At 47.5% G+C, this 25840-nt stretch overlaps 1 protein-coding gene and 1 non-coding gene across 31 annotated transcripts in view; both read left to right on the top strand.

Moving 5' to 3' along the window:
- Nucleotides 1-25840, top strand: part of UBAP2 (ubiquitin associated protein 2) — a 112325-nt gene that overhangs the window by 83170 nt on the left and 3315 nt on the right. For 22 of the 30 annotated variants that reach the window (XM_070053388.1, XM_051856871.2, XM_070053377.1 and 19 more), the window contains 10 exons: nucleotides 649-862; nucleotides 5443-5717; nucleotides 6727-6896; nucleotides 8243-8459; nucleotides 18152-18191; nucleotides 19801-19969; nucleotides 20810-20876; nucleotides 23941-24133; nucleotides 24832-24923; nucleotides 25172-25219. In XM_070053388.1, coding sequence (XP_069909489.1) covers nucleotides 649-862; nucleotides 5443-5717; nucleotides 6727-6896; nucleotides 8243-8459; nucleotides 18152-18191; nucleotides 19801-19969; nucleotides 20810-20876; nucleotides 23941-24133; nucleotides 24832-24923; nucleotides 25172-25219 — 1485 coding nt within the window. The remainder of the gene's footprint in view (nucleotides 1-648; nucleotides 863-5442; nucleotides 5718-6726; nucleotides 6897-8242; nucleotides 8460-18151; nucleotides 18192-19800; nucleotides 19970-20809; nucleotides 20877-23940; nucleotides 24134-24831; nucleotides 24924-25171; nucleotides 25220-25840) is intronic. The other 8 variants (XM_070053385.1, XM_070053369.1, XM_070053358.1 and 5 more) reach the window with 1 other exon arrangement.
- LOC127485313 (small nucleolar RNA SNORD121A) lies at nucleotides 19220-19299 on the top strand. The gene has a single exon (XR_007912417.1). It is a non-coding gene; the product is annotated as a small nucleolar RNA SNORD121A (small nucleolar RNA).

Below are 25840 nucleotides of genomic sequence, written 5' to 3'. Positions count from 1 at the left end.
CTGTAGTCATTGACTCAGGAATTTCATGGTGTTGTAAACATACAGATAATGTATTTGATAAAACTAGCTGATGGATTAGAGGAAGATGGGAAGCATCTTCTGGGAAACCATCACTTGCCTCACCCCCAGATGGCCAGGTCTGGGCTAGGCAGAAGCTGGAACCCAGGAACTCCATGTTCTACATGTCTGGTGTGGACCAAACAATTGGGCCATGTTCTGCTGCCTTCCCAGGTACATTTGCAGGAAGCTGGATTAACCTACTGAGCATGGCACTGGCCCCATTGCTGCTCTGCTTTCAATCCAGCTCCCTGCAAATGCGCCCAGGAAAGCAGCAGAAGATGCCCGAGTTCTTTGGCCCTTGCCATCCATGTGGGAAACCCAATGGAGTTCAGTCTCCTGGCTTTGGCTTGACCTAGCCTCGGCTGTTGTGTCCATTTGGGGAGTGAATCAGCAGATGGAAGATCTCTGTCTCCGTCTCTCTTGGCACACTCTCGCTTGTACTCTCTCTCTCCTTCTCTCCCCTCCTCCCTCTGTAACCCTGCCTTTCAAATAAATAGATTAAATCTTTTTCTTTTTTTAAGTAAAGAGTATGTTGGAAATTCTTTATATTGCTGAGAATTTTTTTTTTTTTTTAATTTCCCATTCAAGTCATCCGTTCTTGGCTCAGGATTTGGAGAGCTTGCACCATCCAAAATGGGGAACATCACTAGCTCCCAGATCTTGGACCAGTTGAAAGTTCCAAGTTTGGGCCAGTTTACCACCACCCCAAGTTCACAGCAGAATAGTGCGAGTACCCCCACAACTACTACTTCTTGGGACCTCAAGCCTTCAGCATCCCAGCCCTCCGTCCTTAGTCATTTTGGTAAGTATACATTTTCTATGCCGTTTTTGCCTACTGAAGCCATGCTAAGCATCAGTGTGTGTTGACTTGTATTCTCAAATGTAGAGTTTGTTCAGACATATTTCTTTTTAAATTTTTTTATGTAAAGACATTTTTACATATTTATATTATTCTTGTAAGAGGGTACTTCAAAGAGTTCATGGAAATGGAATTAAAAATGAGTATAGATTTTGAATAAAAATTTTCTTTGAGAGGCAGAGTTACCGACTGAGAGGTCTTCCATCCTTTGATTCACTCCCCAAATGGCTTCATTGGCCAGAGCTGGGCTGATTGAAGCCTGGAGCTTCTTCCACGTCTCCTACATGGGTGCAGGGGCCCAAGCACTTGGGGCCATCTTCTACTTTCCCAGGCCATTAGCAGAGAGCTGGATCAGATGAGGAGCAGCTGGGACACCAGTCGTCACCCATATGGGATGCTGGTGCCACAGGTAGCGGCTTAACCTACTATGCCACAGCACTGGCCCCAATAAAAATGTTTTTTAAAAGAATTGTTTATTTATTTGAAAGGCAGGCTGATAGAGATCTTCCATCTACTCCCCAAATGCTCTCAGTAGCCCACCAATATAAACTCTTTGTAATTCCATTTTTCCACTATTTGAAACACCCTCATGTAATATGTGCTTTGATTTATTATCATTTGTAATGGTAATGGTTGTGGTGGTTTTTATTAATAGTAATAGTAAAATAGTTCATTCCTTGAACAGCTGTGCCAAAGTATGTCAGAAACATGTGAGTATGAGTATACAACACTTGGAGGCAATGCGTTCACAAAATTTCCTGAGCTCTGTTAGAGTAAGGTGACGACAAAGGTTTGAATGTGGATAACATTTCAAATCCTACTTTTGTGATTTTTTTTCTCATTCTTTAACTTGCATTTATCCACAATATTTGGTCAAACTCTGCCTATTTTTCTGTGGTTTGCCTTGTAAAGTCAGAATGTGTGAGCTGGATTTGTTCTAAAGCGAAGTCCCACAGAAAGTATGACATTAAACCACTGTTCCCCAACAGTTGCTCAGATACTACATTAAATTATGGAATTTCAGGGGTCACATTACATAGAATTGATGTGTTGGGCTGGTTGTGTTTAGGGTATATGCAAACACCTGGAAGTATGTATTTCTCTGCTGAGTGAAATGGCTTATAGTGTTGAAAGTACCTGAGTCTCCTTCTAGGTTTGAATAGTATCTACCAAGGAAACACCTTGAGAGACCCCACACACAGTGCTTTTATTGTGGACTACATGTGTAGATAACCTCTGCCTCCTTTTATATTATAAGGAATAATGAATCTAGTACATAACAGATGTACAGGCTCTAAAGAGGAAAGCAGATGTTGAGTATAAATCACATTATATGTACAGACATTCCAGAGAGTGAGCAGTTCTTACTGGTTTGTGTGTTTGCAGCCTTTTATAGCACGTGCCATCAGTCCCTGTTCCCAGGCTACCATCTGAGGGCCAGCTGGCCAATAGTGCTAACTTTTTTTTATACATGCACTACTGAGTTTTAGGATAGGCACACTATTCCTATGTTATAAAGCACTTCTTTTTGATACATGCCTCTAATATCATGTTCACAAATGGATTTAATTTGAGTCTGCCTTTATTTTTTGTAAATTAAGTTTTGTTGAAATCCAGCCTAAGTACCCAGTGTCTGGGTACTTTCAACTGCACAGGCAAAGTTGAGTCATTGCTGGCAGCTGGCCTTCAACTACTAAAATAAAACTCTGTAAATGACATTTACAGAAAAAGATTACCCACTGCTGTCCTTTATGATGGACGTGGCAGTTGAAATCAGTGGTGAAAAAGTGGGTTATTGTAATCAGATGTCTGGTGGGAGAGTGAAGTTGTATCCCTTCACCAAAGTGCCAGATGCATCAATTAAACATAAATAATGAATCTAGAAAGATGGTAGAAAAAAATTACACATAAGCATTCCTATAATGTCTATGTGAGAGGAATTTTTCTTGATTTGGCAGGAAATAGCATAACCAGATCAAAAGGTAGATGAGACAACTTAAGGAAAAAGACTTGAAACTCGGCCGGCGCCGCGGCTCACTAAGCTAATCCTCCGCCTTGCGGCGCCGGCACACCGGGTTCTAGTCCCGGTCGGGGCACTGGATTCTGTCCCACTTGCCCCTCTTCCAGGCCAGCTCTCTTCTGTGGCCAGGGAGTGCAGTGGAGGATGGCCCAAGTGGTTGGGCCCTGCACCCCATGGGAGACCAGGAGAAGCACCTGGCTCCTTGCTTCAGATCAGCATGGTACGCCGGCCGCAGCGGCCACTGGAGGGTGAACCAACGGCAAAGGAAGACCTTTCTGTCTCTCTCTCTCACTGTCCGCTCTGCCTGTCCAAAAAAAAAAAAAAGACTTGAAACTCATATCATGTACAAAGAGTTAATTTCCTTAATATAAAAGGAAGTACTAAAAAAGAGATTAACAGGCAGGTAAAACCAAAGAAAAATACAGCCAAAAGAGATACAGGTGACTCCCATAAGAAAATAATGCTCCAGTGTGTGAAGTGATGCTCATGCACATTTTTATCATTATGTCTTGCATTTGTTTTCTTTTTTTAAAAGATTTATTTATTTGAAAGCAAGAGTTAGAGAAAGAGAGAAGTCTTCCATCTGCTGGTTCACTCCCCAGATGCCTGCAATGGCTGGAGCTGCACTGATCTGAAGCCAGGAGCCAGGAGCTCTTGCAGGTCTCCCACGTGGGTGCAAGGGCCCAAGCACTTGGGCCTTCTTTTGCTACTTTCCCAGGCCATAGCAGAGAGCTGGATTGAAAGTGGAGCAGCCGGGTCTCGAACCAGTGCCCATATGGGATGCCAGCATTGTAGGATGAGGCTTTACCACTAAGCCACAGCGCCGTCTCCTTGCTTTTCATTTATACCATTTTCTACCAATCAAACCTAGAAAGGTAAAGTTTGGTATTGAGTATATTAAAAGGATGTGTTCTGAGGCAATTGTTTGGCCTAGCAGTTAAGATGCTGGTTAGGATACTTGGATCCCGCACTGGAACATGTACCTATGTTTAATACCTGGTTATGACTCCTAATTCCAGCTTCCTGCTAACACAGACCCTGGGTGGCAGGGTCCCTGTCATCTATGTGGGAGACCTCAGTTGAGTTCCTGGCTCCCTGTTTTGGTGCCAGGGCCATTGGGTTTATTTGAGAGAACCCTCTCTTTCAAATACATAAATAATAATTTAAAGGTTATATCTTTAGATAGCAGTTTTGAAGTGTTAGTCAAAATTTAAAATTTACTCTGTGAACCAGCAACTCTGTTAACGGCTATTGATCCTACAGATGTACTTCTACTTGAACAAAATGTTGTATGTAGAACTATATTCATTACTTTGTGTTAAGAGGTTAGAAAACTTAAAAAGCTTATTAATAAGTGTACTTAAAAATACCTATTAATAAATACTTTAAAAATTTCTATTTTGTAATGAACAGGAAGAAAGTAGTCATTTGTATATTAATTCATAGCAGTCTGAAAATTAAATGATTTATTAGAAAATAAGGTACTGTGTGTGTGTCTGTATGTTTGACACATGATCTGAAGATATTCAGAAAACTGAGTAGTGTTTGCTTTTGTGAAGCAAGTGTGGGGAGGCTATGGAACCATATACGTTTTTGTACCTTTTGGATTTTATGATAGCATATGGATGCACATCAAAAAAAAATTAATGGAAAATGGAATAAAATTTATTCTAGAAGAACTTCTAAAAATTATTTATGTATTTGAAAGACAGAAAAAGATAACTTATATTTGCTGATTCATTACCCAAATTCCCACAGCAGCTGGGACTGGATCGAGCCAAAGGCAGGAAGCTAGCATGTCTAATCAGGTCTCCCATGTGAGTCACAGGTACCCAGATATTGAGCCATCACTGCTACCTTCCAGGTGCTTTAGTAGGAAGCTGCAAGCTACGTGGAGGTGGAACTCGATCCCCAGCACTCCTGTATGGGATGTGCTTATCCCAAGCAGTGGCTTAATCAAGTGTACCGAAATGCCCACTCCTGCAACAACAGCTCAAATCATTGAAATTCTTCATATACGTATTTTCCATGCATTTGAAAACCTTTTATGTGCATGGGTTAAATTTTTCACCAAAATGAACTTATTCTTTCATTCCATTTGCCATAACTTTTTTGCCTTGTGTTTTACTTAGGAAAAAGTTAATAACAGATTTTTTAAAGATATGTATAAAATCCATAAAACAATAAATATGTAATTCTCGTTTATTATTCCAACATATTTAGTACCTCAAGATTTTTTGTTAACAGTTCCTCCAAGTGGTCTATAAAGCATAATCTGTATCTTTGCATAAGAAATAAAGTGCAAACATATCCAGGCACCCTTCATTTACCATATAGCAGATTTGCATAGTTTATGATCCATAAAGAGATTCAGCTGGAAGATGATTTTGAGAAACTGGTTGTGCTGAAGCCCTGTTGTGACCAGTGATGAGGGGAAATGGAGTTTGAAGCTCTTGTGCCAAATAATTAATTATTGCTGTTATTTTCTTTACATATTTCATAGACTTCAAATCTCAGCCTGAGCCATCCCCAGTCCTTAGCCAGTTGAGCCAGCGACAGCAGCACCAGACCCAGGCTGTCCCTGCTCCTCCTCCTGGTTTGGAGTCCTTTCCTTCTCAGGCAAAACTCCGAGAATCCGTGCCAGGAGACAACACCTCCACTGTGAACAAACTGTTGCAACTTCCCAGCCTGACTGTGGAAAATATTGCCGTGTCTGCCCACCAGCCGCAGCCCAAACACATCAAACTGCCTAAGCGGCGGATACCTCCAGCGTCTAAGGTGGGCTTTCGTGATGAGGCCACAATCCCAAAGGTGGATTCACTGTAGCATCTTGTTTTTTGTTGGAACATCAATTCTCAAACTATGATGCAGTGTTTTTCAAGTCTTGCTTACCACTGTTTGAGGATTTCTCCATTTCTGAGTTGCTGGCTTAATATCAGAAGAAATGGGTTTGTACCAAGAGCCTGACACCTTAATTCAAAGTAGACTTGATTAACCAGCTGGTTAATACACATCTGTTGTGTACTTTGCTGTATGCTGTGTATGGAGGGTGTGTGGTTCCTCGACCAGGTAATGCTTTTCTAAGTGGTGTGTCCTGGAAATAGAGTAAACTGGATGCCTACTCTTCCCTCCTGGAGCCTTTGCCGCTGCACCCCCCCCCCAAAGCTGTGCATTAATACTGACCATTCCTCTGTTAACTTTTAGTTTTTCTTCATTCTTTTCTCCTCACTCTTCTTTTAAAAAGTACTGTTCCGGGCCGGCGCCGCGGCTCACTAGGCTAATCCTCCGCCTAGCTGCGCCGGCACACTGGATTCTAGTCCTGGTTGGGGCTCCGGATTCTGTCCCAGTTGCCCCTCTTCCAGGCCAGCTCTCTGTTGTGGCCAGGGAGTGCAGTGGAGGATGGCCCAGGTGCTTGGGCCCTGCACCCCATGGGAGACCAGGAAAAGCACCTGGCTCCTGGCTCCTGCCATCGGATCAGCGCGGTGCGCCGGCCGCGGCAGCCATTGGAGGGTGAACCAACAGCAAAAGGAAGACCTTTCTCTCTGTTTCTCTCTCTCACTGTCCACTCTGCCTGTCAAAAAAAAAAAAAAAAAAAAAAAAAAAAAAAAAAAAAAAAAAAAGTACTGTTCCTTTTCCCTTCCTTTCCATCTCTCATTCTACCCCCACCTTTTTTTGGGGGGGGTCAGTGTTGCCCAGGTAACCCAGCTGCGGGCTGGGTTGTCTTGTAGGTCTCTATGATGCAGAATTCCTGATCCTTGTTTCTCACATGACAGTTTTGCTTTTACAGATTCCTGCTTCTGCGGTGGAAATGCCTGGCTCCGCAGATGTCACAGGTTTAAATGTTCAGTTTGGAGCCCTGGAGTTTGGATCGGAACCCTCTCTCTCCGAATTTGGATCAGCTCCAAGCAGTGAAAACAGTAATCAGATTCCCATCAGCTTATATTCAAAGTCTTTAAGGTATACAACTTGCCACTGCTCTAAAAAACTACCCTGTGGAGACAGTACATCCTGTTTAATTCGAAAACATTTTTTCCATCACCCTCAAAAGAAGCCCCATACCCCATAGCTGGAGCAGACCCCAATTCTTTGCGGGCCAGTAATCCATCTTTTCCCTATCCTGGACACTGAGAATCATGTAGTATTAGGTCTTTTGTGTCTGAATTCTTAATAACATTTCCAAGATTCGCCCATGTTTAAATGTCCTTGTGGGAATACGTGAGATTTTGCTTGCTGATTCATTAGTTGGTAGACATGTGTTCCTTCTCTTCGGTCACTCTGTTACATGTCTTGTGTGCTTCCCAGTCTTTTGGCTATATTCTAAGGAGTAGCATTGCTGGATGATGCCATAACTCTTATATGTAATCATTTCAGGAATACCAAACTTGTTTTGTATGTGGCTTCAGCATTTACAAGTAATATTTGAAGGGTCCAATTTCTACACAGTTTTGTAATATCAGTTGTCTTTCAGTGGAATATTTTATAAGTAGAAAATCTCATATTTGAGTTTTTAATAATTTTCCACATTCTACACTTGATGTTTGAGTTCTCTTTTTTATTACTCTCTCTCTCTTTTTTTTTTTTTTGACAGGCAGAGTGGACAGTGAGAGAGAGAGAGAGAGAGAGAAAGGTCTTCCTTTGCCGTTGGTTCACACTCCAATGGCCGCCACGGCTGGCGCACCGCGCTGATCCGATGGCAGGAACCAGGTACTTATCCTGGTCTTCCATGGGGTGCAGGGCCCAAGCAATTGGGCCATCCTCCACTACACTCCCGGGCCACAGCAGAGAGCTGGCCTGGAAGAGGGGCAACCGGGACAGAATCTGGCACCCCGACTGGAACTAGAACCCGGTGTGCAAGGCGGAGGATTAGCCTAGTGAGCCGCGGCGCCGGCCTTGAATTCCCTTTTTAAAATATAGTCAGACAGCTGACTTCCTTATAGAATTCCTTACAGAATCTTAAAGAGGCAGCAGTGATGGCTCCAGTAGTTGAACTACTGCCACCATATATGGGAGAACTGGATTGAGTTCTTGCTTCCTGTCTTTAGCCCTAGCCCAGTTCTGTTCCAGCCCCATCTGTTACCATCATTTGAGGAGTGGGCTTGTGGATGGGGGAATCTCTCTCTGTGTCTCTTTCTGTCTCTCTCTGCCTCTAAAGTAAATAAGTTAAATAAAAATTTTAAATCATGTAATAGTATACATTTATAGTTGTATTTTTAATTTAGACTACAACAATCAAATGATGTAGTCCTATTTTATGAAATTATGTGAAGTGACATAAATTTGTGTCTAATACCTTTTGCTCTTAGTGATCCTTTGAATACCTCTTTACCAATGACCAGTGCAGTACAGAACTCCACCTATACAACTTCAGTCATTACCTCCTCCAATCTGACCAGCTCGTCCCTGAGCTCCACTAGTCCAGTAACAACGTCTTCCTCCTATGACCAGAGTTCTGTGCACAACAGGATCGCATACCAAAGCTCTGTGAATCCATCGGATTTAGCCTCCGCTGGAACAGTCACGGTAAGCTGTGTTTCATGTTTTTTCTCTCAGATAGGCCATTTGGAAGTTAGTGTGTGGGTTGGTAAATTCTGCTTTTTAGATAACGCTTTTCATATGGAAATTAGGTAAGCTTTTTAGAATCCTTGTGACCTGCTACATTTGGCTGAAGTGGGCCTCTGCAGCACAGATGCATGCAGTGGCGCCCCAGTTCTGTGTAGTGGAAGTAGTCTGGCTGCGGCACCACATACTCCTGCAAGGTGTGACCCCATACAAGTCTTGGCATGTTCTGTGTCCTCCTCTTCTACTGCACTGACTCCTGTTCCCTGACTGGAGGAAACACCATGTCACCATTAGCTGTAGTGTTTTAAGATCAGAGGCACTCTACCCAGCGTTTGTAAGCAGTACTGGATTCTAAATCAGGGAACCAGATCCCTTTGTCAGTGGTTAGGTTTTGCCCTTCAAGAGGCTCATTAGCTGCACAGGTTTGCTAGCTATGTGTCTGACTGTCATTGGCCTTCTCTCAAGTTGAGATATGCAAATATGTCTTGAATGTTAGGAGACTTTAAAGGAAAAAGTGTACTAGGTTAGGCTAATTCCACGGTTTGTTATTTTTATGTTTCTTGATCACTCTTTGAACAAGCTCACATTTTCCTTGCATAAAATTAAAATACCACTGGTACATCTGAAGTCCCCTCCAAACCACTGTGAACAAACTGGGATCAGCCCTTCTACCTAGATCATGTCTGCATTGCTTGTGTAATTAAAATCAGTGTACATCAAGGAGTTTTTCTGTTGTGATGGTATTGTTCTCTATCATGATAGGAATCTGGATTATATGAGGATGTGTTTGTTAAAACTCACTCAATGATACCTTTGCATTTGTGTCCGTGTAGGCATGTTTTACCCTAAAACTAAACCTACTAAATAAGTACTTGGCTGTAGTACTGAAATTCACTAATTTCTGCAAACTTAATTTGAAATGCATCAGCAGCAGCAACAAAAATAACAGTTGAGGGTGTGTAAGATAGATGGTTACAAAAGTAAGAAGCAAATACAGAAAAAAAAGTTGTGATAGAATATGAATGCTTAACATACATTTCATTCCACTTATCTATGTTTGAAATTTTTTATGATAAATGTTAGGGAACAAAGTTCGCATATATGGAGTTCTATGTTCATTTAATTATTTTAGAATATGACATGGTATCTTGGAATTTCAATTCAGTACCTCTGTGTGTCCAGAGTTTCTAATTGGACTTATTTATTTTTTATTTACTATTTTAAAAAAAGATTTATTGACTTATTTGAAAGTCAGAAGCAGAAGAGAGATATCTTTCATCCACTGGTTCAGTTCCATCAGCTGGTTCACTGCCCCAGTGGGGAGGGCTGGGCTAGACCAAGGAACTTCATCCAGGTCTCCCATGTTGGTGGCAGGGGCCCAAACACTTGGGCCATCTTCCACTGCTTTCCCAGGCCATTAGCAGAGAACTGGGTGGGAAGTGGAGCAGCTGAGACATGAACGCATGCCCATATGGAATACCATTGTCACAGGCAGCAGCATTACCTGCTAAGCCACAGTACCAACCCCTGTAATTGAATTTTTTAAAAAGTAACTTTTGTTTTCCTTATCAATACTGGTAGTTAATAATCATGGGAGTAAAATACACAACCTTGCCATATTAAGAGCACATGTGTGTGTACACACACATACACATGTGAGACAGTGAGTGTTCCACATCCTTCTGCAAATACTGTTCTCAGAAAGGTATAGGCAGGCTTCAGTTTTAAGGGTTTTGGAGAGCCAAGGAAACAATGATATCAAGGTAATTTTTTTTCCTAATTTTTATTCATTTGAGAGGTCACAAGAGAGAGATGGATATACAGAGACAAATTTCCCATCTGCTTGTTAACTTTCCAAATGCCAGGAATATCTAGGGCTGGTCAGGTTGGAGCCAGAAGCCGGAACTCAGACCAAGTCTTCCAGCTGGGTAGCAGTAACCCATCCACTTGTTGCCTTTCTAGAATGCACATTCTTAGGAAGCTGGAATCAGCACTGGTGCCGGGTATCCAGCATGGGTACTGCCATATGAGACATGGGCATCGTGACCAGTGTCTTATCCTCTAGGCTAAATTCCCATCCCTGTGGTAGTTCTGTATTACTGAATCTGCATGCAGTCATCTGAAATCTTAACTGTGTTTGAGATAAGTAATCTTGCTTTATTAAGATAAGCACATAATCGGTTGAAAACATCAAGACAATGTAGGCAACCCAAGTGTATTGTTAATTAAGTGATCTTTTCTAAGGTTTTGCTGCTTTCCCTGGAATGCGACACTCAAATCCCAGGATGGGTATTGGGACATATCTTGAATTAGATGGAGCTTTCTTCACCTTTTACCTTTCCACCGTTGCCTTCACCTAAACATTCAGGAAAAGAACCGTGTCCTGGCCCAATTGTATCTCTCTGTGTCCCTCCCCCATGATTTCATTCTTCATATTGCTTCAGCAGGAAGTTTTGAGGACCAGTCCAGTCCTCCTAAATAAGTACACTGTTTTTCCCTTTTCATATCTTTGCCCTACTTTAGCTCCTATATGTCTGGCCTTAAGTTGGACAGCTTTTTAGTAAGGCATATCTGTACAGCCAGTTGCCTTCTGTAGGCTGGCTCATCATATACATCCTTATGGAATGCTTTTCAGTTTCACTGATTAGTCATAATCCTCTCTCTCTCCTCCCCCTCCCTCTCCCCCCCCCCCTCTTTTTTTAAGAGAGAGAATAGGAGGGAGAGACACAGAGAGAGGTATTTCATCTACTGGTTCACTTTCCAAATGGCCACAACAGCTGCACCTGAGCCAGTCTGAAGCCAGGAGCTTCATCTGGCTCTCCTGTGTGGGTTTAGGGTGCCCAAGAACTTGAGCCATCTTTTGCTGCTTTCCCAGATACATTAGCAGCAAGCTGGATCAGGATGTGAGACTCAAACCAGCACCCATATGGGATGCCAGCACTGTAGGTGGTGGCTTATCTGGAATACCACACCACTGGCATCTGTAATCCATCCCCCCTCTTAAGATTTATTTATTTAAAAGGCAGAAATAGAAGGAGAGACAGAAAGATCTTCCTTGTTAGTTGACTCCCCAAATGGCCACAATGGCAAGTGCTGGGCCAGGCTGAAGTCAGGAACCATGAGCTTCTTCTGGGTCTCCCATGTTGGTGCAGAGGCCCAAGCACTTTCCCAGGTGCTCTATTAGGAGCTGAATCAGAAGTGGAGCACTGGGACTCGAACCAGCAACCATATGGGGTACCAGCGCAGGTGGAGGTTTAACCTTCTACACTAAAATGCTGCCGTTGGCACCCTCCCTCTGCAATAATTTTTTGTGAACTATTATTTGAAAGGCAGAGTTATGGGAGATGTGTCTGTGGGGTGGAAGGAGGGAGAGGTCTCTTCCATCTGCTGGCTTACTCCCCAATTGGCTGCAACAACTGGGGCTTGGCCAGGCTGAAGCCAGGAGCCTTTAACCCCATGTAAGTTTCCCATGTGGGTAGCAGGAACCCAAGCACTCTGGCCATCATCCACTGCTTTCTCCGTTATACTTACAGGGAGCTAGATTGGAAGTAGAGCATCTGGGACTTGAACCGGCACCCATTTGGGATGCCAGCATCACAAGTGGCAGTTTAACCTGCTGTACCACATCAGCCCTGAGTCTGTTAATTTTTGCTGTTACTCTGAAGGTGACTTTCAGACCTGAGCTTTCTGCTCTATATCTTAACTACTTATTAAATGATTCTTACTTATATGTACCTCAGAGAGATAAATTGAACATCTGTTAGATGTTTTCTTCCATAGATTGAACCTCCTTGATGGTCTAGACTGGATTCAGCATTAGTCATTTCCTTGCTACTGTGCAATATAATTTTACCTCTGCTTAATCACTGCCAGCCTCACTTCATCTGTTTTCTGAGGACATTTGTGTGGATTGGCCTTTGATTTGGTTATTTTATTTATTTTAAAAATTTTATTTGAGAGGTAGAGTTACAGACAGAGAGGTCTTCCGTCGGTCGGTTCACTCCCCAGATGGCTGCGACATCTGGAGCTGCACCGATCTGAAGCCAGGAGCCAGGTGTTTCTTCCTTGTCTCCCATGTTCTGCTGCTTTCCCAGGCCATTGCAGAAAGCTGGATTGGAAGAGGAGCAGCCGAGAGTAGAACTGGTGCCCATGTGAGATGCCAGTGCCGCAGGCAGAGGATTAACCCACTGCTCCACGGCGCCGGCTCCTCAATTTGGTTTAAAACGGATCTTAGCGTTCAATGGTGAGCCAGCTGGGCCAGGAGTGTTCTATCTCTCAAGGATTATAGTTGCAAATTCAATATATATAATTGGTAAATGGCTAGCCAGGCTTTCTGTTTCTTCTCTTGATTTGTATAGGTCAACGAATTTGTCTGTTTCATCTCGGATTTTACTGGCATGAGTTTTTACATAATTCTGTGTTGTCTTTTTCATGTCTGTAGGATCTGTGGTGGTGATGACTCTTTCTTACTGTTGATATGTATCAGCTAATGTTCAGCAGTCTGCATGATGGGGCAGAGCGTGTTGTGTGTGAGCTTGTTTGGATTCCCGGGGAGTATTCCTTCAACGTTCTTCCTGTAGGGCATGTCCCTTTCTGAGAACCTCACAGGAAGAAAAGGCTGGATTCACAGTCAACATTTTGTCTATGAACACGTCTCCGTGTCCATTGTTTTTTATTTGTTGCACTGTCCCTGGCCATGTGTATACTTTTTTGATGATATATAGAGCCCATTGGAGAAGGAAGTCACCCTGCTGAACAGATTGTATTGAATCATTTTTAAGATTGATTCATTGGGCCTGGCATTAGGGCATGCTGTAGATAAAGCTGTCACCTGCCACATCAGTGTCCCATATGAGTATCAATTCAGGTCCTGGCTGCTCCACTTGTGATCCACCTCCCTGGCAATGGCCTGGAAAAGCAGCAGAAGATGGTCCAAATGTTCGGCCTTTCCACCCACATGGAAGACCCAGATGAAGCTCCTGGCTCCTGTCTTTGTCCTGGTCCAGTGCTGGCTATTGTGGTCATCTGGGGAGTGAACCTGTGGATAGAAGATCTCTTGCTGTTTCTCACTTTCTCTCTCTAACTCTGCCTTTCAAATAATAATAATAAAAAGATATGTGTGTGTGTATATATATATATATATATAATATATATATAAATGGATATATAACATTCATTTGAAAGGCTGCAGTAAGGGGCCGGCGCCGCAGCTCACTAGGCTAATCCTCCACCTTGCGGCGCCGGCACACCGGGTTCTAGTCCCGGTCGGGGCGCCGGATTCTGTCCCGGTTGCCCCTCTTCCAGGCCAGCTCTCTGCCGTGGCCAGGGAGTGCAGTGGAGGATGGCCCAAGTCCTTGGGCCCTGCACCCCATGGGAGACCAGGATAAGTAGTACCTGGCTCCTGCCATCGGATCAGCGTGGGTGGCGGCCATTGGAGGGTGAACCAACGGCAAAACGAAGACCTTTCTCTCTGTCTCTCTCTCTCTCTCTCTCTCACTGTCCACTCTGCCTGTCAAAAAAAAAAAAAAAAAAAAAAAAAGGCTGCAGTGAGGAACGGGGAAATATGAGAGGCAGATTGACAGAGAGGGTGAGTCAGGTTCCATCTATAGGTTCAATGCCTCAGATTGCAATTATGGCTTGAAGTGGTCCAACCACAAGCCAGAAAGTCAGATAATCCATCCTGGTCTCAGAAGTGGGTAGCAGGGACCCCAATACTTGGGCCATTTTCTGCTTTCCCAGGCACATTAGCAGTAAGTAGGGTCAGAAGTAGGATGTCTGAGACTCAAAGCTGCTCTCTGATAGGGGTGTGGGTGTCAACCAGCAGCTCAGCCCAGTGTGCCACAGCCCCCGCCCCAACTGAACAGATTACATCTGTTCTCGGCAATCCACTTTACATAACCGGTGCAGATCAATATTGAGGTGTGGTTCTTTGAGACATAGTTCGTTGTTCTCTGGTTCCCTCTGAATAGTCATTGTCATTTTGCTTCTCTAGATTAGCAGAGTCAGTTACCATCCTCTGTGTGCTTTCTTGGCCAGAAATTTCATTGCCACATTGCCATTATTTCACCACTGTTTGTTTTTTTTTTTTTTTTTTTTTTTTTTGTAAGTTTTCTTGGTATATCACTTTTTTACTTTTATTTATTTCAACGATTTATTTATTTGAAAAACAGAGTGATAGAGAAAGACAGGCGTCATACTTCTGATGATTCATTCCCCAAAAGCCTGGAACAGCCAGGACTGGGCCAGTCTGAAGTCAGGAGCAGGAACTCCATCTGTGTCTCCCGTGTATATGGGAAGGACCCAGGTACTTGAGCCATCATCCACTGATCTCATGCATGTTAGCAGGAAGCTGGATCTAGAAGCACAGAATATCTGGGACTTGAACCAAGCACTTCAATATGGGATGCAGGTATCCCAGGTGATGGCTCAACTTATTGTGCCACCATGCCTACCCCTTATTTATTTTTATTTTTGTTTATAATGTTAGTTGTGGGGATTCTTTTTTATTTTTTTACTTCATAGAGCTAGAGACAGATCTTCCATCTCCAGATCCATATAATAGCCAGGACCTAGTTAGGCCAGGTAGCGGAGACTCAGGTGTTTTAGCTGTCGTCTGTTGCCTTCCAAGATGTACAATAGCGGAAAGGTAAATTGGAAGTAGAGGAGCCTGGTCTCAAACCAGGCACCTCCAGTGTGGGATGAGGGATCCCAAGTGGTGATTTAACTTCTCAGCCAAATATCTATGCCCTAAAATACATTGTTTATTTCTTCATTTATTTGAGAGAAAAGAAACTAGCACATCTCCCTTCCACTGATTTCACTCTCAACCCAGCAGTTGAGGCTGGGTCAGGCTGATGAATCTAGAACTCAATCTGGGTCTCCAGTGTAGGTGACAGGGACCCAACCCGTTTAGCCATGGGTTCTTTCAGGGTGTGCATTAGTAGGAAGCTGGATCATAATTGGAGTATCTGGACTTGAGCTCAGACTCTCCTATGTGGGATTTGGGCATCTCAAGTGCTGCCTTAATTTCTTGTGCAGAACACAAACCTTGGGTTCATCCACTTTAAAAAAAAAAAAAAAAGTGTAATTCATTTGTCATCTTTAGCACAAAACTTTTCTTTACTTTCCAATATGGCAGCCACTAGCCCATGTAGTTATTTATACTTAATTAAACAGTTGAAATTATAAGGAGTTCTGTTGGACATTGCTGGTTTGTGCTGTGTCTAAAATAAAGAACAGATGATGGAGGCTGGCGTTTTGGCATAGCAGGTAAAGCTGCCGCCTGTGACACTGGCATCCTTTGTGTGTGCTGGTTTGAGTCCTGGCTGCTCCACTTCTGATTCAGATTCCTGCTGATGTGCCTGCGAAAACAGTGGAGGATGCCCAAATACTTGGGCTCCTGCACCCACATAAGAAACCTAGAAGAAGCTCTTGGATTCACCCTGGCCCAGACCTGGCCTTGGTGGCCATTTGGGGAGTTAACCAGCGGATGTAGGATCTTTTTCTCTGTAACTCTGCCTTTCAAATAAATAAAAGTAAATCTTAAAAAAAATATGTGGCAAAAAACCAGATGACATCCTGTCCAAACACCAATCTTGTGATCTCCACTTTTCTCTTTTGCAGACCCACCTATGCTGCTAAGTCACCGTTCAACTCATTACTTGCTATGCTGTGATTTCTTTCTTTTAAATATGTATTTATTTGAAAGGCAGAGTTACAGAGAAATAGATAGGGAGAGAGAGCGATCTTTCATCCACTGGTTCACTCCCTTATGGCCACAATGGTTGGAGTTAAGCCAAGCTGAAACCAGGAGCCTGTAACATTATCCATGTCTCTCACATGGCTTGTGGAGTCCCACACACTTGGACCATCCCGTGCTGCTTTCCCAGGAGCATAAACAGGGAGTTAAATCAGAAGTGGAGTAGCCTGGCCTTGAATTGGAGCTCAGATGGGATGCTGGTGTTGGAGGCAGCTGGTTAACCTGCTGCACCACATCATCCGCTGCTGAGCTCCGTGATTTCTGATCTGCTTGACCCTTTGATGACACTTTGCTTTTGCTCTTGCCATTCTTCTGCCTAGAATTTTCCCCACCCTAAAAAATGTGGCCCCTCCATTGGGTCAGTTTGTCTGTCATTTGTATTTTATTTTATTTATTTTCTGATTAATTTTTTAAAGATTTACTAAGTTGCAAGATAGGTATTTATAGAGAGAGGAGAGACAGTCACAGAAATCTTCCATCTGTTGGTTCTTTCCCCAGATGGCCAGTGGCCAGGGATGGGTCAGGCTGAAGCCAGGAGCTTCATCCAGGTGTCCCATGTGAGAGGCAGGGATCCAAAGACTTAGGCCAACCTCTAGTGCTTTTCTTAGGCCATTAGTGGGCACTGGATCAGAAGTGGAACAGCTGAGACAGAAAGCGGCGTTTATATGGCATGCTAGCATTGCTGGTGGTGGCTTAACCTGTTACATCACAGTGTTGGTCCCTGCCATTTTTGTTTGTAAAGTGATTTCCTTTCCTTTTTTTTTTTTTTTAAGATTATTTATTTATTTGAAAGTCAGAGTTACACAGAGAGAGGAGAGTCAGAGAGAGAGAGAGAGAGAGGTCTTCCATCCACTGATTCAATCCCCAATTGGCCATAGTGTCCGGATCTGGACCAATCCGAAGCCAGGAGCTTCTTCTGGGTCTCCCACATGGGTGCAGGCGCCCAAGGACTTGGGCCATCTTCTACTGCTATCCCAGGCCATAGCAGAAAGCTAGATTGGAAGAGGAGAAGCTGGGACTAGAACCAGCGCCCATATGGAATGCCGGCACTTCAGGCCAGGGCGTTAACCCACAGCACCACAGTCCCAGCCCTGTAAAGTGATTTTCAAAGTGGAATTATTCCTCAGGTCTGATAGGTGCTGTTTCCTTTTCTCTTTTCCTGTTTCCCCTGCCTTTTATCTGTTGTATTTTGAGAAGCCTTCTTTAGATGTCAGGGGTTTGTACTGTTTACTGTTTAGCTGGATCGGAAGTGGAGCAGCCGGGTCTTGAACTGGCGCCCATATGGGATGCCAGCGCTTCTAGCCAGGGCATTAAGCTGATGCGCCACAGCGCCGGCCCCATATATATATATATCTTTAAAGATTTCATTTCTTTATTTGAAAGTCAGTTACAGAGAGAGAGAGAGAGAGTGAGCCAGAGAGCCAGAGCCAGGAGCTTCTTCCAGGTCTCCCACATGGATGCAGGGGCCCAAGGACTTGGGCCATCTTATACTGTTTTCCCAGGACACAGCAGAGAGCTGGATTGGAAGTGGAGCAGCCAGGACTCGAACTGGCGTCCATATGGGATGCAGGCGCTGTAGGCAGTGGCCATATCTTCTGCACCACAGAGCTGGCCACTTGTAATTGCTTTAAGTTCACTTCATTGCTGCCTGTGTTTTTGTTACTTCTCCAGTTACTGAATCTGGTTTATAAGAATGTCAGCTCCTTGCAAATAATAAATAAATAGCAAATAAATAAATAATTTTTTGAATTGCCTCTTTCTTTATTAATAAGGTAAAACATTGTTGTTCCTTGAGTAATTTATGTATTTTATGTGGTGGTTAGAGGTTCTTTGAATGTCATTTAGAGAACTGTAATTCTGTAGGTTCACTTACTTTATCCTCTCTTCCTTGTAGAATGGACATGGCGGTGACCGCAGTCAGCAGACACTGGACAGTAAGTACAGCAGCTGCTGTTCCTGTCTTGGCTGGGACAGCCACAACAGAGAAAGAGCGTGGCTGAGGTGGTGGCAAACACACCAGCTGTCCAATAACCAATCCTGCCAGATGAGCCCATTTATGTTTTCTCTGCTAACTGCTTTTGCCTGTCATTAGTAGAGGAGCTAGCTTCACTGGTTAATATAAACCAGTGTTTCTGGGACAGGGTTAAGATTGGTTTTATTATCAGTTTGAAAGCAGAACAACAGAGATAAGAGGGAGCACAGAAAGATCTTCCTTCCATCTCCTGTTTGCTGCTCAAATGGCTTGTCTGTGATAGTAGTGCTTTCCTATCATGATTCAATAAAGCAAATGCATATCCACCATTTGGAATGGAATCCAGAGAGACTGGTTTAATTAACATTTTGGGAGCATGGATATGAGGCTTTGGCAGACCAGGAGGGAACCTTGGCTGGAGTGAAAGTGACGAGTTTGGAGCGCCAGGATCTTGTTTTGGCATTGATGTCGTGGCTGACTTGCCATTGTCGCGTGGAGATACGTTGGCAGCTCTGAGCTTGTTGGATGATGGGAACTTCTCGTAGTAGGAAGTTGTTTCTGTTCAGGCCTGGGGTGAAGAGTGTGTATGGGTGTCCTACATGGCTCAGGTACCAAATGAGGCAGGAAATATTTGGAAAACAGTGTTCGCTTAAGAGATTTTTACTCCCCACTTGCTCTTCTCCTCCCATCCCCCGTCCTGCAGTGAGGGAGGCCTGTGGTAGACCTGCTAGGCCACTCCCATGGCCCAGGGAGTGCATTGAGGGAGGGTGGGGGTGTCTTAGTTTTGGGCAGGGTCCGTCTTGGATTTCCTAGTCTGGTTTCCGTGAGAACAGGTTCCACCTCTGGAGTAGACTGCATGGAAAGCAGGCCCGGTAGGAAGTGACGTGGCTGTGTGGCAAGCCTGTTGCCGCTGCCTGTGTGTGCTTTGTTCTTGGATTAGGGCACTTTCCTGTGAGCTGTAGGCTTCCTGCGGCAGAGTGAGGTTGCTCCTCGGCAAAGACAATGATGTATCAATCCAAGCACATATCTGAGATGTATGTGTGGAGAACACTAAACTGAGTCTTTCCCGGAGCTGCAGTGGATGGTGTCAGAGCTCGACCTTTGCCAGCACGTGACAAAGCCATCCTTGCCAGGCTTTTGAAAGCAAGTCTTAGCCAGCGAGTATGTGGCAGGTTGGGGCTGTTGGTGTCTCTGTGCACTGCAGGTTCATTGCCCCCACCTGCCCTGAATTTGCTGTCAGCTTTGGCAGTGTCAGCAGGCCTTGCACTAGGTGCACCCTCCTGTCCACTTCCCACTTGCTGAGGCTTTGAAGGAGAGTTTGCCTCATCTTAATCTAACCTCTTCCTTTCGGGGGACTGCCAAAGGCCAAGATGTGTGAGGTGGGACAAGCAAGTATGTGATTATGAATGTGTCATAGCCCTTGGTTGAGACTTGCACATCCAGCAGAGGAAGGGCAGTGTGGTGACATGCTGTGGGCATTCCCTGGGACTGTAACTGAGCCTGACAAGGCACTGAACGTATCTCGGATACTCAGGATCGGTTCTGGTGCTAACCAGATCTGTTTCTTACAGCTGCTTCATCCGTTCCGGCTCCAAAGACGACCGACGCTCCCTCCGCCCTACCAGCTGTGGGCCCCCTGCCCAGCACTACTGTACCCTCCAACTCCCAGCACACTGCCACTCTGCCCTCCTTGTCCCAGCCTGGTGACCTGCCCGGCAGCCCTCTCTCTCAGCTTAGCAGGTACGGGGAAGATGTGCCCCCAGCATGAGCAGTACCCGGGGCCAAGTCCTGGGGCCCCTAGAGCAGCTCGTTCCCACGAGCAGAACGTGCTGCTGCACGTGGCCCTATGTCCTGGGCTTTCCCATGCACCCCATGGCTCATTTTGCGCAAGCTCGGTCTCAACTCCAGATGTCAGACTTCCCTGCTCGGAAGGCCCTTGCCAGAATGCAATTGCTGGGCCCCCTGGGAAGAAGGTAGGCACAGAAGCTCCCTGTCACTCTTCCTAGACCTCAGGCGGGCACCCAGAGCCCCGGCTCTCCTTCCAGCTCTAGGTCTGTGTCACTGCAACGGGGAGTGCCCGTGCAGTTGAATTTCTGAAGAGGAGTCCACTTTGCACTTGCCCTGGCCTAGGGAAGTTACTAGGGAAAGCAGTGGGGCAGGGTGCTGCGTTCCTCTCCCTGCCTCTTCACTCTGGGGTACAAAGCCTTTGAACTCTGGTCTTTTGGGGAATCCGGCACTGACTCTGACCTGCTGGGTTCAACGTAGAACATAGGACTTGCTTCCCTACCCACAGATTGAGTGGTGTCTCCAGACACAGCAGAGTTCTTAGTGCAGCCCAGTGCGTGCTCGTTGCAGTCTGAAGAAACACGCGGTGTTAGGACTGACGCTGGCTCTGGTGCTCTTCCAGGCCGCGCTGTGCCCGATCTCCTGGAGAGTGACCCTCACCCTCCGGGGCGTCTCAGACCATCAGGACCGCAGTGGGAACGATTGGAACCTGGGACCTCCCTAGGGCTAGGGACAAGCTTGCAGCCGGCCCTGCGCACGCGTGAGTGACAGGCCGTGCTCTGTTTTGTCTTCTAGTTCCCTCTCTACTCATCAGAGCAGCCTGTCCTCGCACGCCGCCCTCCCCGCGAGCGCGTCCCACACAGTAAGTTTTCAGCCCCTCCCCCTGGCCCCCGCCTTGCTGCAGTGGGGGCTGTGGTGTTCAGTATCCGGGCCGGCCTCCTGTGTTCCGGGGGACATCCCGTGACGTAGTCAGGTGGTTGAGTTGCTGAGTGTGGGGTGCTGTGCAGGACACGCTTCTGCTTGCATCGGGGGCTCCTTGGCGGAGCTGTGCCCCAGCCCTGCCGTGTCGTGGGCGGGGGAGCTGGAGCGCTTCCTCCTGAGGACTGGCTGCACGCTCGGTTCTCTCCCGCTGGGGGAGTCTCTGTCACGTTGTGGCATTTGAAAACTTACGGGGAAGAGTGGGTTCCTTGCTGATTCCGGCTTGGGCCCCACCAAAGACCAGGTCAGAGCGAACTGCGCCCGAGGAAGCGGCCGTCTCTGTGGAGACCTCACAGACGGCGCCTCAGCAGCAGAGGCAGCGCTGGGCGCGCTGACCCGCCGAAGAGCCGAGTGGCAGGCGCCTGGCCAACTTTGTTCCTCTACAGAGGGACCGGCTCCTGTGGAGTGAGGGGCCAAGAACAGCCCGTCCCTCACTCGGGATCTGGAGGGAAATCTCACACACACTCCTCTAAGTCATAAAACACATGCACCGCCATCTTGAAAGGTGAGCAGCGACCTGTGCCTCTGCCCATGCGGCTCGCCTGAGCCCCGGGTGGCTTCCCGCACGTCCCTCGTGCTGCGCTCCGTGACTCAGCAGAGAACTCCGTGTCACATGACCCACACTGCCACATCCAGGATGGTCCACTGGGTCCCGTACTTTGTCATTGTGGCAGCCTTGTCACCTGGCAGTACCTGCACGGTATTAAATATTCTAACATGATGAATATTGGAAAGTTTCTCTCATCTGCTGAGTTCTTCCCCTGTACTCTATTTTCTTAATTCTCTGAGCCTTTTTAAAAATCTGTCCATAAAAAAGAAAATCAAAGGCCAGCCTTCTGCCACTTGCCGCACCAGCATCCCAGATCAAGTGCCCATTCAAGTCCCAGCTGCTCCACTCCGCATCCAGCCTCTTGCTGATGCACCTGGGAAGGCAGCGGAAGATGGCCCTGCACCCACGTGGGAGACCAGGAGAGTCACAGGCTCTGTCTTGGCCTTGCTCAGCCTCCAGCTGTCGCGGCCACTGGGAGTGAATCTGTGGATGGAGGATCTGACTCTGCCCTTCAGGCCGGAGCCTGCTATTTCAGCAGTCCTCCATCGGGCGCGTCTTCTCACTGTTGATGGTGCAGACAGTGTTGCGTGTGTTTCACGTGGACAGCTATGTTGGAGGCTAGTTTGAAAGGCATAGAGAAAAAGATGGACACAGAGAGACTTCCATCTAGTCATTCATTTCCCAAATGTGTGGAAGGCGTATGGGCCAGGCTGAAGCCAGGAGCCTAGAGCTCATCTGGGGCTCCTGTGTGGGTGGCAGGGACATAAATACTTGGGTCATCTGCTGCTTCCCCAGGTGCACAGTAGCAGGAAGCTGGATTGGAATCAAAAGACTTGAATCTAGGTGCTACAGTTTGGGAGGCAGGTGTCCCACATGGCGTCTTACCCAAGGCACCGGACACTTACACACACACACACACACACACACACACACGTTAGGAAGCCTTTTGTCCTGGAGGTACCAGTGTTGTTTTCGATTTGTTCTAGGATTTGCTTGTTTGGGGCAGATATATGCCTGTCCTTCATAGTCTGTCCCAGTGGGAGCTCCAGCTCCCCGAGTTCCTCTCCGCAAGTCAGCCGCCAGGCCTCCGGCAGGCATCTCTTGGATAGACATGGGGCGCCCTTCTCTGGCTCAGAGTGGCTATGACCAGCAGCATTCAGAGCCTTGCTCAGAGCTCTTGAGGGTTAGTGGCAGGCGGTCTTGGGTGAGAAATCTGGCTCCTGCCAAGACGTAGGTGGCCTAGGCCCAGGCTGGGTGTGTGTGTGCGTGTGCATGCGTGTGTGTACGCACACACACCCCTCCCATTTTCTGTGTTGAAGACTGAGTCCCTGGTAGTTTTAGGGAACCATGCTCTTAGCTGTCTTTGCCCTGATGAGCCTGTTTTGGATGGTAGAGCCCTAACAGCAGTGCTTACATGGGCAGGGATGGCTGTGAGGTAGGATGGCCGGAGTTGGAGCGCTGGACCCCTTTCCTTTTTCCTGAGGCCTTCCTGGTTTTGACCTCTCCTTTAGGAGTTTCTGCTTCTGTGATTTTACACCTGCTGGTTTGGAGATTGGTCTTGGTCTTACAGAGCCGTCTGCTACTTGCTCGGGTCTTCCTTTGACCCAAATGTGTCCCTCCTGCAGCTTCTCCCTCAATGCTGGAAGTCCAGATGGTGCTGCCGGCCTGCATTCCTGGGACCTAGGGTCTTGCAGAGCGTGATGCTGGGTTCTTCCCTTTGTCCCAGGTGCTCTTGGAGGGGAGGCCTAGTTTGAGCCAGGCCTTCCAGCTAGGCCCTTGTGGGGCATTGGTGGCCCGTAAGGTGTTAGCAGGTGTTGGAGCAAGGCCTCTTGCCCTCGTATGTCTTCCAGGCTGGGTAGCTAATGAAGCTCAATTGAAAGAAATTCCCAAAAGTGTCTGACTTGGGCTGGGCTGGCTGTGGCCCTGTGCTCAACTCTTAGGAGACTGTGTGCTTTTCCATGAGATAGATTCTTGTCCTGTATTACTTGAAAGAGTTAGAGAGAAAGAGGTCTTCCATCCACCAGTTCAGTTCCCAAATGACCGCAATGGTCAGAGCTGAGCTGATCCAACGCCAGGGAGCCATTTCCGTGTCTCCCACGTGGGTGCAGGGCCCCAAGGACTTGGGCCATCTTCTGCTTTCCCAGCACACAGCAGAGAGCTGGATCAGAAGTGGAGCAGCCGGGATCCAAACCTGCATCCACAGTGCTGGCGCCCCAGAGCTCAGTTTTAATCTGCACATTCAGCGTCTGAATCCTGTCCTGACGGCCAAAGCTAGCGACATTTCAGGGAGCCACACCTCACTCACCACCTAGTTGAAATGGCACCTGCCAAAAGCTTGGCCAGGCTCTTCCAGCCCCTCCCCCTGTCCCCAGCATGCTTGTTTTTGTTTGTTTTCCAGCATGCTGGTGTGGAGAGTGCTGCTTCCCTCCAGGCCCCAGCCACCTTCTCAACGGCAGCCACCTCCGCCTCGAGCACCACCACCTCAGGAGTCAGCCTGCCCAGCAGCATGAACGCAGCCAGCGGCCTCTGCCTGGGCGGGAGCACTGTGAGCACGCCCAGCAGCGCCAGGGCCGCGCCCTTGGTGACCTCAGGTACGTGCCGCGGGGTCCTTTCCTGTGCCCTTGCACCGCACTCTGAGCGCTTGGCTTGCAGGGAGTGGTCCCTGGGGCTGGCCGCAGAAGCATGGTGGCCAGCGTTCAGGCCCTCCATTGCCCGGCTTGCTGTTCCGGCAACCTCGGGCTGGACCCTTCACAGCCCTTGCGGGACAGTGGCTCTGTCTTCCGGGCGGGCTCCTCTTGGGCAGGAATGGGAGCAGCCTTCATGCTTCTGGCTCCCCACACTTTGTTGTCCTTGTTCAAACCCTGGAGCAGAGCTGACACAGTGATTTAGAGGCTCTTTCTGGCCCCCTCGAGTGATCCTCAGCCAGAGCCAGGCCGCCTGTGTGGCCGAGCAGACCGAAGCCCGCCTTCACATTGGTGACCCCTGCTGGCTTGCACGGCCCCCTGCTCCTGTCGTGGGGTCAGATTCTCCCCCTCGTGCTTGCGCTCAGTCCAGTGTGGCCATCAGGCGTTGTGAAGGAGGGTGCTTCCCTGGGCACGGAGCCCTCTGTGGCTGAAACATCCTGAAAACGCAGGCACACGCTTTGTGTCTGCTGGGGCCGCGCCCCGCCCGCCCCAGGCATCTCCCACCGCTGCCTGCGCCTGTCCAGAGGCGGGAGCTCAGTAACCTGTGCCTCCTCCCAGAGCAGCTCGCCCTGTGTCCGCCGCTTTACTCTTTGGTCTCCCTGCAGGCAAGCCACCCCCAAACTTACCCCAGGGGGTGCCGCCCCTGCTGCACAGCCAGTACCTCGTGGGCCCTGGAGGACTGCTTCCTGCCTACCCGGTGAGCCCACACGCTGCCCTGGTCCCAGCTCGCCAGGCTCCTGGGAGGGAGGTGTGAGGTGGGCAGGGGATGTCCACCTTGCCTTCAGTCAGCTCTGCCTGGTCCTCCATCTAACCTCCAAACAAGGTTTTCCCACGGCAGCTCATCCTAGTCCCGATCCTGGGCGGGGGCGTCCCATTCCCCTGCCCCTTATTTGGGTACCCAAATGGGCCTGGGTTCCTGACGTGCCCTTTCTGGTCCTCGCGCAGATCTATGGCTACGATGAGCTCCAGATGCTGCAGTCCCGGCTGCCAGTGGTGAGTGGAGCTGCGTGGCGGGGTCAGTGGGGATTCAGACGCACGCTGGCCCTGGCTGCTGCCCTGCCTGGCTCGGATCCTCGCCCAGCCCCACTGTGCTCCACCTTTGAGAAGCTAGTTGCTAGTGGGAGGTTTTGCCAAGGGCAAACCTGGCCTTGGCCATGCCCCGTTCTGAATGTAGGTCCATCCTCCCTCTCCTACTGATGGAAAAGCCACGTGACACAAGGAGGGGAGGCTGCTTACTTGGCCCTGGAATTTTTTCACGCCTCCCTCCCAGAGGATGTTGGGGTGAGGTGGCCTGGGGTCGCTCTTCTGCCCCAGCTGAGTGAGTGGCTGGAGCGGGCAGTCGTTAAGGAGTCTTTTGAGTCTTCCTGGTGGTTGTAGCCTCACTGTGATGTTGGGGTTCAGATTCTTCCTACCCACATGTGGTCCCGGGCCAGCCACAGCATCAGGACTGTGGAACAGAGGCGTGGGAAGCAGGCCTGCTGACTGGTGGGACTTAGTCCTAGACAGCTGCTGTTTGCCAGGGAGGAGTTCCCACCCAGTGACATGCTACCTGCGCTTCCTCACTCTTCTGCCTCCGTGCATCCCGGTGGTCTTCGGGGTGGGGGCTGCTGGCAT

The sequence above is a fragment of the Oryctolagus cuniculus genome, chromosome 1, assembly GCF_964237555.1.
Source record: "Oryctolagus cuniculus chromosome 1, mOryCun1.1, whole genome shotgun sequence".
Taxonomy (NCBI): Eukaryota; Metazoa; Chordata; class Mammalia; order Lagomorpha; family Leporidae; genus Oryctolagus; species Oryctolagus cuniculus.
This window is presented reverse-complemented; position numbering and strand designations above follow the sequence as displayed.